This window comes from Liolophura sinensis, chromosome 9, assembly GCF_032854445.1.
Source record: "Liolophura sinensis isolate JHLJ2023 chromosome 9, CUHK_Ljap_v2, whole genome shotgun sequence".
Lineage (NCBI taxonomy): Eukaryota > Metazoa > Mollusca > Polyplacophora > Chitonida > Chitonidae > Liolophura > Liolophura sinensis.
The window spans coordinates 18,161,745-18,176,288 of NC_088303.1; the positions used below are offsets into that span (position 1 = coordinate 18,161,745).

Genomic DNA, 14,544 nt, shown 5'->3' on the forward strand with positions numbered 1-14,544 from the left:
TGCTCCTTCTGCCTGTTAGACAATTGTAACCCATGCTGATTGCAATAAAACATCTTCAATCTGGCCAGTAACCTCTGTAATAAAGCCAATAAACTGGAACTGAACAAACTCCCATAAAAACAATGAATTTCATCCCGGTTTTGGGTTTCAGAACAGAAAAGTGTAGTTTTGTTAAGAAGAGCTTTGGAACTTCAAGATACACCCACGACAGGGTGAATAGCAATAACTCTTTAAGGCTTGGTGTTAAAAAAAATAAAATACACAAGATCATCTTGTTTCAAATTCTTAAGTGAAGCAGTGTTGACACGAAAAACCAATACATCATGAAAGGGGAGATAAATTTTTCAGTGATGTGACTTGGTTTCAAAAGGTTTCTGCTGTGGTGGTAGAGACAATTAAGTTACAAATTTTATAACTCCATACAGTGAATTGGGCCTGTATAGTATAGTATAGTGGTAGTGCCAAAGAAAGATGGGTCTAAGAACGCCCCATACCATAATACAGCCTGTCAATAGGCAGTCAAATTATAAAACAGGGTATAATTCCACAACTTTGATGAATATTCAACAAAATTCTACATGATTAAAATGTGCTATCATTTATAGTACACATTTTGCCCTTCAAAGATATATTCTAAAGTGAATTGTGGAATATGTCAAAACATACCTCAGAAACACAAAAACATTTCATACCAAGAACATACGAGTAAGCAATCCCCTGCATCATTAACATTCACAGGTGACCTCCTGCTCAAGTACACTGGTGATATTTCATGTATTGCGAATCCATCTTATCAATTGTCTTAGGACTATTACATGATATCGGAGAAGAACTCATCTTCTGCATGCTCAGCTGGGGACAGATATCCTGAGATTACTGCGACAGATAAATATATCTTGCGGACTCCATGGAAATGTGGAGCCATGCATAAATCTGCTCATAGTGTGAGTGTATACAGGGATAACTTGAGAAAGATCAGCAGAATGTATTAGGGACATTATGGACAATTCCCTCATTACCTTAACTTAATGAGCTATTGAAAGCAATATAGTGACTAGAAGACAGGAAACAGAGAATACATATCCACTGTTTATGGACTTCCTGGTAAATGCAAAAACAAGGAAGTATGTTATTGCATACAAACCTAATTTTAATAGCCAAATTACACATTAATCAAACTGTATTGAGTCAAAGTTGAACTCTTATACAAACATTCATCGTTTCAATTTAGGTTGTGAACATTGGTATTCATATCTGAGAGGACCATCAGACATCTAATGCTTTGGAAGTAGTAATTTGGAATTTATTTCAAATCATTCTTACAGCTGCACGTAAATACATAAAGTAACTTTTACATGCATATCATATCAAACACCCTGATATTTACTAAAGCGACATGAAGTTTTTGCAGCGAATTTCCGAAAGAGAAGTAAGCAATATCAAATGGTTAAACTGCATCAGATAATTGATCAAACAAGTGAAATTAGTATTTGATCATATTCACAGAAAACTGCAAATTTTAACAGAATGCTGAAAGTAACCTCCATTCTTGCATTATTTCCCAGTAACCTGACTAAAAACAGAAAGAATTCCTGCACAGTTCTAAAGGTAGTGGGAATCTATTAAAAAGATTTTGTACAAGTCACAGCTAGAGCCAATATCTTGTCATCAGAAGGATCTAGTCTGCTGGAGAACTGTTAATTGCATAGTCAGCAACTGCTCCAAGTCTTTGCTCCATAAGTTACAGGAGTAAATCCTTTGTTAGCCCAAACAAATAAGATGTCAACTAGGTAATAGTGAGGACTGTAGTGTTATCAATCAGTGCTGATGCGTTTGTAAGGTGATCAATCACTCAGTGTCCAGTTATCAACAGTCCAATCTTAGATTAGACAACGGCTGCCGCTAGTGCCACAATCCTTACCAAGCTTCAGATGCATTATCTGTGCTCAGCATCTGAGCTTTTCAGAGACAGTAATGATGAACGCAGAATTACAGTGCAGTAAAGTGCTGTCAAATTGATCAAACTGCAATCTAAGTTTATAAGTAAGGCATATCTACACATAACACAGAAATCAATCAAAAATGAACAATGAATATCGTGAATCAGATACTTAAAACGATATTCGACATTCATACAATGACAACAAGACGTCTTGAGATTTAATTTCCCCTATAATTATCTATGGAAAGCCTCAAAAGAAAGAACATCGGATAAATGATGTATCCAGACTGGATTTCATAATGTCAGTAAAAATTTGTTATCAAAAAACAAAAAAGAAAAGAAAAAGCACTGGTAAACAGGCCACACAAAAGTGACAAAATTAAAGCACAGCACTCTAAAGAGGGTGAATAACAGTATGTGAACATGTACACTGTTGAAATGTGTCTTATGCACTTCTGTAAGATTTACTTGTTTAGGGGAAAAGTGGGGTCACTGATTTATTAATTGGCGCTTTACATTGTATACAAGATTATTTCACTTATATGATGACAGTCAGTTTAAGGGGTTGGTCCACAGCTCCTGCCCAGATACCTGACAAAACTCCTGGCTGCAGCCATATACATACTAGATATGCACAAAAGTTCTTAGAAAAATTTTGAAAAAAAAAAACACAACAACAACAAAACAATAAAACACACACACACACATTTCTGAGTGTTGCTTTTGAGTGATATTAATATTATAAATATAATAAGTAACAAAATACTACCTGCCAATACCACATGACTTTCAGTTCGCATTCCCACAGATGATGTTGATCGGAGCGGATCATAATTACACAATTACAGGCTGAAATGACGTTACAGTTTCCAGGTTAAGGACCAGAAATGGCGCTGCTACATTAACCATTCTGGTCTGGCACATCCAGACCTCATCAGCAGACAGTTGTAAGGCCTGGCCAAGATATACATCTGACAGTTTCCCATCAGACTGCTCTCAGTCGGCTTCCAGAGAATTGTCTGGTCTGTCCCCCAGAGAATCTGCTGTCTGGGCACGAAATCCCCTCCGCATTAAGGATCACTTATTGAGTGGTCACAAAAACAATCTCAAATTCACTGACAGAACCAGTTCTATCTTTGCATCATTGTGTCGTTGAGGAACGAAGAAATTAAAATTAATTAACTGACGAATTCAATAAACAGTGTTTAAGTCCCGGCTCTTTGCTGATCAGTTCAAATGAGCCAAATGGTAATAAAAGTGCCACCATCAATTCCAGTTCTTTGTATTGCAGTGCATCAGAATCAAAGACTCTTTTGGCTAGAATATACAAATAAGACAACAACAACCTTGAACCGATTGGATATCCTGAAGTCAGTACCACGAATCAGCTGCAGACCTTAGAAGATTAGGAAATGAAGCATAGACTTCTGTTCAATATTTCCAATACCATGGCCTTCCACAGTGCAGTCCTGCAATGCTGCCGGCGTCTACAGGCAACATGTATGTACAACTGTCTCTGTGAGTCTACCAAAGGCCTAGGATCTGGACAGGGAATTTTGGCCTTTCCTTCAGACGCTGGTCCAATTATAACCAAAATGTGCTGGCGGCGACATTGCCAAAAATCAGAGAGTTCCTGTGGTTTCCAGGGGTACATGGCATTGTGATTGGGTATCTGTGGGTATCTGCCTATGTATTGATCAGGGACAGGCTGGACCCAGTGGTAATACACCCCCGCCTGCAGCCGCTAATCTGGTTATTCCTGAGACCCTCCTGCAGTGACGACGGATTAGCACTCGGACATTCCACCAGGTCAACAGCCTACCCTTTCCATTGCCATTTTTATCCATTTCCTCAAGATTCTCACCCAATTTTAGCCCCTTTCAGCATTTTCTTCCAATCAAAACATTAAGCTGTGCCTTACACAATTGCCTCCAGCGTTAAAAAGCCGAAAGCATTAAAAGGTCAAAATGAGTTTCAAAATTTTTTCTCTTTCCCTTTTAACGATAGGGAAAATGCTTACAATTTGCTACATGAATTATCTTAATGGAAACTGTGATGCTATTTTTGTCATGTGGTATGTTCAAGGGCATCTCAGCAATGAAAACAACCAACTTTTTTCTATTTTAACAAGGAACAAATGTGCTACTGTCATATTCTGCCAATACTCACAAAACAAAGCCATTCCAATATCAGACCCATATTACAAAACAAGAACACAAGTAACCTTTTACCTACCTAACAGTTCATAAATAAAATGTCAGGGGCATGTTTATAGCCTGTGCATACAACTTTTAACATGCAAAATAAACAAGAAAAAAGAGCCTGCAGTCTTAAATCTGACAGATGCTAATGCAACAAACATAACTTGGCATGTTTTCGGCATCAAATATTTTCTGGCCATTTGGCTTGTTTGGATGCTTCCTGAAAAATGATTTGATCTTTAATCTGTATTATAGCTGTTAAGCACGATAAAATCCATTCACTGTAGTCAGTGGCCTAGAAGCAGTGACCGTGTGTGAAGCTGTTTTCTTGGTAATGAGCATTTACTGAAGAGTCGCAAAACTGCCAACCAGCTGATGTGTGGGCATGGGGGGGGGGGGGGGGGGATGAGAAATGATCCCTAATAGGATATCCTAAAGCACTATGCAAACATCATGAGCAAGTTCCATAAAGGTGCTTTTGATTAAAAAATAAAATGTTTCACGACGTGACTGCGTGAACTTTGAGATGATATATTATGTAAAAAATAACATGTTTTCTTAAAGCATCACAGATGAACATGGATATCCAATACAAAATCCAAAGCACTCCAACAAATACTAGAAGAAACATTCTGGAAGCAAAAGATAAGTTCAACCAATATTTGAATGTCAAACAGACAAAGAAGTTGACAGATGCACCTTACTGAAAAAGTGGATTAGTTCTTGTTATTGGCCTGTGTCCTAAGGTTTGGTTAAGCCTGATTCAGCAGTTCTACTAGAGATACTATACAGATTAGCTTAGTTTGCCACAATGGTCAAAGTACTGACAAGCTGACAAACAAGAGAACAATGTTTGAGACAAACAGCCCTCAGTTCCATATCACAAGGTCCACAGTTGTAAATAATTCCAATGTGTCACATTACTGTCCCAAACTCCTGTTTAATTTTCCAGGTAAGCCAGATGCTAAATAAATGGAGCCTGCAGAAGTTTGTGATATGTCAGCCTTAACACTCACTAGGATATTGTGCCTTGAAGTCCGTCTCAATTTTCTTGCTTTCCATAATCACCAATATTATATCACTAACCATAACAGCCTGACAAGAGTTCTTGTTTGAATGTATCGACAACTGTTTAACGCACATGTATCCAGGTAAAAATACACAGATTAAAGGTTTCATTTGTTTACCTGTGATCTCAACTGCAAACTTTGACACTTACACTCAAAAAACACTCTTCTGTACTGGAGCAGGAAAAAAAATTCAAGGTCCTTGTATCATACAATGAACCAAAAAAAAGCAGCCATTAAAGCGCTGGGAATATTTTGCAATAATGAGCAAGTAGATTTATGGTAATGTTTCAATTGGAAACATTTCCACAAAAAAAAAGAATTGAAATGTATTATGAGAAATTCTGTTTTAAATGGAGTTGGTTTTTTAACTCACCTTCCCGCACTCTTCCTCAAACTCCCTCAGCTGCAGACACTGTTCTAACTTGTGAAGTCTTGTATCTGCGAGGCGTGCGAGTTTCCCCATGGACTCCTGGATGTGTTTATGCAGCTGCCTCATGCTGTCCATGGCATCTCTGCAACAAACAGGAGAGTTACAGTTAGGCCGCAGTGTATCACACCATGCAACACTAAACAGCTTTCGAACTGTGAACAAATCTGCCACTGATAAATTGTACCAGATCAATAAAGATGAAAATAAAAACACACATTATGAGCTGTAATGCTCATGTGACATACAAGCGAGTACATTTTGTTTGCTTCTTTTACATTTTTGAATAGTTTTTTTTGGTCAAATAGATAATGATATTGGCTAACAATACTGTTCATGTATGACGCTGCCTCGCTGTACCACCATCCATCAAGCCTAACACAGCAGACATGATCTCTTACGCAGTCAAACATAATTCTGAAATTTTATGCCTCACAATATATTTGTGGTAAATGAACCTGAAATTCAAGGCATCCCGTGTTCTTCCTCATCAATTCCTTTTCAAGCCAGTTTTGTCTAGACATACGTGAATTATCATTAGCAATTTAACAGTTTAATTACCTCTATAAATGCTACAAATCGCCTTGCCTGCCACGTGTTGCTTGAAGTGGTGCATATCTTGCAAACAACATTTTTTCTTAGACCATACCAACAAAAAAACTAACGAGCTTTGTCGTCAAACAACAGATACAAATCACCCTAAATTAGCCTTAAAGTTATAGATAAATGTTAATGTGCATATTTTTTCTAACACAACTCACCTACATGTATCTCCCTGTTTGCATGTTAGGTGAGCCATGCACAAGATCATCTTGAAAACAATCATGAAGCGTAACTGTTTAAAAACTTTCAATGTTTCTGATTATAATACAAAAAAAAAAAAAGTTGAAAACAGTTATTTTCATTTCTGAGCAGGTCTGCTATCTTGTAGTTACAAACAACTGTTGATGTATATCTTTAGGATTTTTCAAAAGTGATGTGGGATTCAAATCAGCGTTGTTCAATTTAACATATTTCTCCTCTCTGCATTCTGTGTTGAATTAACACAAAGTTTGACACTGATTAGTCAGAGTTAACAAAGAAGTCTCCCTTCCCCTCCAAAAAAAAAAAAAAAAAAAACATCAGCAAAGATGATACATTCCTGTCACCAACTTTCAGCACTAGCCCTAAGAGAAAAAAAAAACATCACAGAACATCAACTTGTATGGACTCAATGTAACAGTTTCAATTATTTGAATGTACAGCAATAAACTACTTTTCTATTCCAACTACAACGTACACACAATAATCATAGTGTGCAGCTCGGGGGGAAAAGTGAAGCCTCTGGCATGAGCTGGCAGCCAAATGATGGATCTACTGAAATGTACACAAAGTGTTTGACCACCATGTTTTGTGGGGAGTAAATTGGTTATAACCATATGAGTATTGACAAGAGCAGAGATGGGCCATGTTACTAACTGCCAATTCCTGTATCAGCACAAGGTGGGGAAGTGTTAACCACTGGTTCCATCAAATCACCAGGCATTACACACACCAGTAGATGACAGGCCGAGTGAAAAATAAAATTAAGGCTCTGTCAAGTCAAGCTGTAATCTGTGTGATGGCTTATATTGATATTTAGAAGCTCCATGGTGTAGGGTGTGGATTAGTGATGAGGATCAAAATGGGGCGAGGCTCACGATGGGTGGTCCACCACAGCTTTGTTTTATCTCCTCTCAAATGGAAATGGATTATTCCAGTTAAACTCCTGTCTTATATATAAGCAGAAAAACTTTCCACCTTTTCATTACATTACACTTTTTACAGTGAAGTAACTTCTGACCCATTTTTGTCTTAAAATTAATTTAACTGATTAGCCAGAGAAATCCCACCACATCCAAGCAACAAACCTTCAAAGGCTTCAAGCAATTCATTCCAGTACCGTATGAGATAGTTAAATCATCGGAATGTTAAACTTTCATTCTTTTAGTTTTTTTAAAGTGAGCTTCTGTTATTTGCCCTTTATTTCACATGATAATAATATCAGGAGTTAATCATGATAATAATAATATAAGTTGATGATATCCACTTAAAGAAATCGTGTTTGTTAGCTTGCTTGCTTGCTTAGGCATTCAATATTTTCATCAACATTAATCACATGTAGCCTCAATTACAAGCTGATGAAGCTAACAAATATGTGTCAATCAACTAATGAAGCAGGTATTCATAAGTAAAGATGCATGAAAGTATGTCACAAATTTTAAAAAAAATCACAAAAAATGCTGAGGTTTTAACAAGAGCTATCTGGTAGGCCATAAGGTGCAGACCTAATCACAGTTCCTGCTGACACGAAACACGTGAATCAAGAAACTCGGCCAGTATTTCACACGGATCATCTACAGCCAACTGGTAAGATGCTCACATGTTAAGCTGGCGAGCTCGAGATTATCACATTAGGTAATGAGCTGATTGCCAAGCTGAGTTAATCCTCTCTCCTCCATGCAACATCCTGGCATGATGAAATTTTCACACATTTCCCAGTTTACTTAACTGCTTCTGGAAAGTCTATCCCTGCTAAACGTTTTTAAGATGACAGGTAAGATTTCTGAACGGGACTTCACTAAGCAAACAACCTGGATTAACGGCCTTAACATCATGTTTACATGTCAAAAACATTTTTAATTGAAGAACGGCCTCAATGGACAGGTTTAACAAAACAATATGAAACCCTGATGGTTTGGGATACATTGGCAGACATCTGTAGACCTGAGCACTTGGAAATCGAGAAAACCTGCACAGAATAGTCACTAGATGTGGCACTATTTAAAAAAGTTGTTTGCCCATTTAAATGCTACATTAGATACAAATTTCCACTGTATCTACATCCTAAAATTGATTGCCTGTTAAAACGACTGTTTTTAAGTCGCTTGTTAAAAAGTTTGTTTCTAGTCAACACAACACACCTATAGGCCCTGATCTAGGTGTGAAAGTTATCCCTTTTTGGTTTCAAGGGACACATTTATTAGAGGGCTGATGAGGGTAATTTCAGACAATATTGACCCCTGCCCTTTTATGTCTATTCATCATATTTTTGATGTCAAAATTAAGAATACAGTGTTCCCATATCAGATTCTGATATTAACCTAGATTAGGCCATGATAAAACTAAAATGTCAATTTCCACTCCTTAAAATACATAAAACCAATTGAATGGCTTTTTATGTTGTGAAAAAATGCAAGACAGCTTCTGAAATGAAGTGTAAACTAACTGCCTTTGTGTACTTTTAGCCGAGTTAGCTTGTGACAGGCGCACGTTCGACCACACTTCATAAATCTGGACGCATGGCTGGAATTTAGAGAAGGTCCCTTACACCTGTCCGTTAAGACCCACCTGACCTTGTCAAGGCCCCCTAATCCACTGATCTCTCTCAAGGTAGCAGGGGTAGCACCACTGTCATACTGTAGCTGCTAAGTACACGGAACCTGTACAGAGACCACTCGCCCTTCCCAGCTCAGCGCAAAACGCTGCTCAGTTATATTATCATGTAAGCCACTGTCCTGTAAACATCTTAACTTTTCGACTTGGAGTTTATACCAGTGAGCTGGCTAAACATTCACATGCCCAGCCTCAATCCCCCTCATACACATTAGTCTAAGGTCTGCAGTCTGTCTGCTTCATGGAAGATAAGTAAAGGTTCATGTTCAGGAAAACGCCCAAACACTTCTAACACAAGTAATGAGGCCAAGGTCAAAGGTTAACAACAATACAAATTACAGGTGACAGCAGGAATATCAACGCTCCTCTATCCCACCTGTACAGGATGTACAGTGCTGAATAGTTCCTCCATTTTCTACATACTTAATAGCTCAGTGACAAATATTGCATGTGTGAGCTAATTAAAGAGTAACATGCATGTCAAACACTCTGTGTCTTAAAAGCAGGGTTAAATCACCAGAAATGAGATAGTCTGATTTGCTTTCCTTAAAAAAAAAACCTCCAAAATTTTGGTGTGTTAAAACTGCTATTTTATGTTTCTGTGGGTCATACAGAAACAAGTATTCTATCATTTTCTACCCTTCTGCCAGGAGTGACATCACACAAAACTACATCACCCACTGCTGCTGTATAGCCAAAATCACGCCGTACTTTCAAAAACTCACAATTCCAGCATAAAATGTCATACTCAGTGACATATCTGACTGATTCATAGTCATATAAAGAAACAATTTCACAGTACATCAGACAAATTTCCCAGAAACCACCAAAGATTTTGTTTATGTGAACACTGTTATAGGGGCTAAATGGTGTTATTCTTTGTAATTCTTTCTGAATCCTGTTTTTTAATCTGTTCAATAATGTTTCCTTCATACTATTTATTAATTCTGCCTATTTCCTCTCAGAACTGGAGATGCCTTTTTAAATTATTCAGTACATATAAATGAATCTATGCAAATTATGGTGCACTGATTAATGCGATACTAGTACCTCATATACCCATTACACTTGATGCATGTAGTTCAGCCAGTAGAATCAAAGTACAACCCTGTCTGAATAATGATAGAAAGTAGAAAGGTGTTCTGACATTTGTTCAGAAGGCAGAGGGATATCCTACTGATAAGAACAAAAGTAATATTTCGTAACATTAATGTAATTTTTCAGGCGAATTTTAGGTCATTTAACGTAAAAAGAAGACTTTTCTCATTTGGGATCCCAAACTTCTGACTTCTTTTAATGGGTTCAAAACTGTGATGAGGCGGGCCATATATTACCTGTAATCTTCTGAATTTCCCAAAACAAAGTCTTCCTTCTTCAGCGCCTTCATGATAGCTTCTCCGTCGTTCTGTAGACTGACCAGCTGGGGATGGTCAAATGTGGCCTTGATGAAGTTCTCATGCTGGCTGATGAGCTGACTGGTTTCCTTAACTGTACACGGCATACTGTCCACCTTGACCAGCTCATGCATCACCTCCACCAGGTATTGGCCCACGGAGCGACACGTCGCCATGAATGGCTCAAATTTCTGCAACCACAGGATGCAGAATTGATAACTGTTAATTGAGTGTCACTTCAAGGGTTAATTCTGACACACATTTAGGCCATCTGGCAGAGGAATTATATGAAATTTTGTTTCTAAAACAGTTGAGTCAGGGGTACATTAGCCAGACTTAGATACATTAGAAGCAATTAACCTACAGAGGATCTGGATGACCCTAACATCATAAATTTCTTCTTATTTTATTTAACTCATATTCCTGTCATTAGAAGTTCAAAATACCTTTCTCCGGTGGGAATCAACATACAAAATTCTAAAAGATGTCAATATGGTCATATCTGTGCAAGACTCCACGTAATGAAAAAACAAATTATCTTCAAGTATATTTTATGCCTTTGTTGATAATGATGATGGAGGTCTTTATTATTTTTTTAGAGCCAAAATACATTTAAGTCTATGCTATGGAAGATCTGCAAGACTGAATTTTCCCCAAGCCGCAGTAACAAACAACTTAATAACTCAAACTGATAACACAATTACAGTATTTACAGCCAGTTACAACTATTTCCGTGTTCACACCTGTTAGCAAATAAAACTGTTTTAATCCCATGTTGTTTCACAAAAAAGTTAAATTGTTTTTTACTTAACCAGCCATGTGCAAATTATCCCTCTATTATTATAAGCCTTAAAAAGAACATGACGATATCACCACAGATGTAGAGTACCTCACTACTACTACTGATGTCTGGACAAGCATACAGTCAACAGGCTCTAACTTACCGATATAATATCTCAAATTGATATCTGGGTAATACACTTACATTAAGGTCCAGGAAGAAATTGTGAAAAATCTGGGGCACGCATTTGTGACTGTGTTATAGTGAATCGTGTGTTGTAATGAAGCATGTAATGTGACTGTGTTATAGTGAATCGTGTGTTATAATGAAGCAAGTAATGTGACTGTGTCATAGTGAATCATGTGTAATAATGAAGCATGTAATGTGACTGTGTTATAGTGAATCGTGTGTTATAATGAAGCATGTAATGTAACGAGCCAAAGGTGTCCCTCTGTAAAGACGATTATTACTGGATTTAATTTTTTGTGTGAACTGAGGTTTGCAGGGGTATTATTCCGGCTGTAATATTACAATCTTGCTTCTGCCTTTAAGTTAACATAACAACTTATAAAAGCGTTCCATTCCAGGGACAAAAAACAACCCCATGAATAAATCATGACCTTCACAGCACAAAAACTAGTTGTTATATAATTCCATCAGACCTGTGATGCTTACAAAATCAGATTTGAAGAGATGAGTATGAAAAACAAACGGTGATGTTGAATATTTAGAAGATTTGGCTTTTTTCCTTCATGGTAATCTTAACCTGCCAGCCACATATTTTTATTTATAGCCTAACATATTCATTTTACCCAAGATGCGAGCAGCATTCAAGGGGAATAACTCTACCAGTAGAATTTAAAACTAGTTCCTCAAATGAACTACATTTGAGATGGGTGAATAGACCCTGAGCACTCATGACAGCCACAAAGTATAATGATGTCTTAAGTAAGGCATAAAAACACCACTGAAACATATAGTGAAACATATATATATGTAAATAAAATTAATATAATGGACATGGAAATGTATTTCGTATGGTTCCGAATTTTACCACTTCACAAATGTTTAAATAAACACGATATGTTTTTCAACATAATGATAGATTAAAAATTTACTAATAATTTTAGTGAATTAAAAACCGCTTTCCTATTCCAATGTCTCTACAACTGGTGTTACTTGATTTTAAGTAAAGAGGTCACCTGTCACCTTGCACTTATCTTGCACTTATCTGAAATCAATTGCAATGCCTGTATCATGCCAATTTTTACATCACAGGTATGTAAATAAATAGGTGAAATAACAGAGGTAAACAAAGAGCATTTCTCTCCAGTCTTGCATAAATGTTCGATCACTGATCACTTCCTGTTGATAGCAGTGTTTGCCGTGTTGTGTTACCTAATCTTTTAGCTGCTCTCGACAAATCTGGCAGTGTGCCTTAAGTTTAAACTTGTATACAAACATAAAATGTTTTGAACAACCTAAAATTTTGTTCATATCTAAGGCAAGCTGCTCATTTTTCCTGATTTGAAGAGTCCTATTAATCTTTGAAAGGTGTTCAGAGTTTTTTTTAAGAAAGTGATATGATGTCCTACTGGAAATTCACAAGTCTCAGCAGCAAAAGTAATCTTTGGGATATATTTGCCTCCAAAACAGCATTTTTGGGAGTGGGGGTGAGTGGGGTGGGGGTGTTGGGGTGGGTGAATGTTTAGGTTTTAGATCATTTTTTGTATTTCTCAGAGACCAGTAGTACCAGAAAGGCATAACCTGAAACCCCCTACATATAGCATAGCAGTCATGTTCTAAGTGACGTCTAATATACTGGTGATGAACCAATCACACAAGATACTGCCAAGCTTGCTAAAGTTAGTTGTAGCCAGTTTAAACTCTCCAAGGCTGAAATGTTCCCTACACCCTGTTGTTTGAGTCTGATTACTAACCTGAAACACTGGATAACTAATGAATAACTAAAGTAGATTAACTAGCAAGAAATAGCAATGTCATATATAATCGAAATAGCCATGTGTTTGAGAAAAGCTTTACTTTTTGTTACTGAATCCTTGCATTCCTTAGAAAATATTGATGATTCTGAAAGACAACTGAACACGAGCTTAATTTGTTGAAAGATGCATGACTTTTTTTTAGGGGGGAGGGGTGGTTAGGCATTCTGCCAAATTTTTACATGTATTAATTTCCTACGTCTTCTCTATAGCGCAACCATCAAACAGAACATACTCTTGTAGGAATTAGGAAAGAACTTATCTACATCAGTACCACATGTGCTAATGAGGTCATGAGTTCAATTCCAGCTCTTGCTGCTTGGTGGAATGACTTACACAGTAGTTCAGCCTGTACAAAGCCAGTAGTTCAGACTGTACAAAGTCAGTAGTTCGGCCTGCACAAAGTCAGTAGTCCAGACTGTACAAAGTCAGTAGTTCAACCTGTACAAAGACAGTAGTTCAGCCTGTACAAAGTCAGTAGTTCAGACTGTACAAAGTCAGTAGTTTAACCTGTACAAAGTCAGTAGTTCAGCCTGCACAAAGTCAGTAGTCCAGCCTGTACAAAGTCAGTAGTTCAGACTGTACAAAGTCAGTAGTTCAGACTGTACAAGGTCTGTTCTTACCATGTGGAATTGTACCACATATTAAAGAGTGTACTGAAGAATCACACGACACACAGTAGTTCAGACTATACATGGTCTATATTTACAAAGTCTGTACTTACCATGTGGGACTGCACCACGTTCTGAAGAGTGTACTGAAAACTCATATGACACACAGTAGTTCTGACTGTACAAGGTCTGTACTTACCATGTGGAATTGTACCACATATTAAAGAGTGTACTGAAGAATCACACGACACACAGTAGTTCTGACTGTACATGGTCTGTACTTACCATGTGGAACTGCACCACATATTAAAGAGTGTACTGAAGAATCACACGACACACAGTAGTTCTGACTGTACATGGTCTGTACTTACCATGTGGAACTGCATCACGTTTTGAAGAGTGTACTGAAGAATCACACGACACACACTAGTTCTGACTGTACATGGTCTGTACTTACCATGTGGAACTGCACCACGTTCTGAAGAGTGTACTGAAAACTCATATGACACACAGTAGTTCTGACTGTACATGGTCTGTACTTACCATGTGGAACTGCACCACGTTTTGAAGAGTGTACTGAAGAATCACACGACACACAGTAGTTCTGACTGTACATGGTTTATATTTACCATGTGGAACTGCACCACGTTTTGAAGAGTGTACTGAAGAATCACACGACACACAGTAGTTCTGACTGTACATGG

The 14,544-nt window shown here is 37.5% G+C and overlaps 1 protein-coding gene across 3 annotated transcripts in view; it reads right to left on the reverse strand.

Annotated features, from left to right (window-relative positions):
• The window catches only part of LOC135475950 (puratrophin-1-like), a 115,090-nt gene that overhangs the window by 44,052 nt on the left and 56,494 nt on the right, over positions 1 to 14,544 (reverse strand). For all 3 annotated transcript variants that reach the window (XM_064755925.1, XM_064755924.1, XM_064755926.1), the window contains 2 exons: positions 10,389 to 10,639; positions 5,587 to 5,725 (listed from right to left, as the gene is read on the reverse strand). In XM_064755925.1, coding sequence (XP_064611995.1) covers positions 5,587 to 5,725; positions 10,389 to 10,639 — 390 coding nt within the window. The remainder of the gene's footprint in view (positions 1 to 5,586; positions 5,726 to 10,388; positions 10,640 to 14,544) is intronic.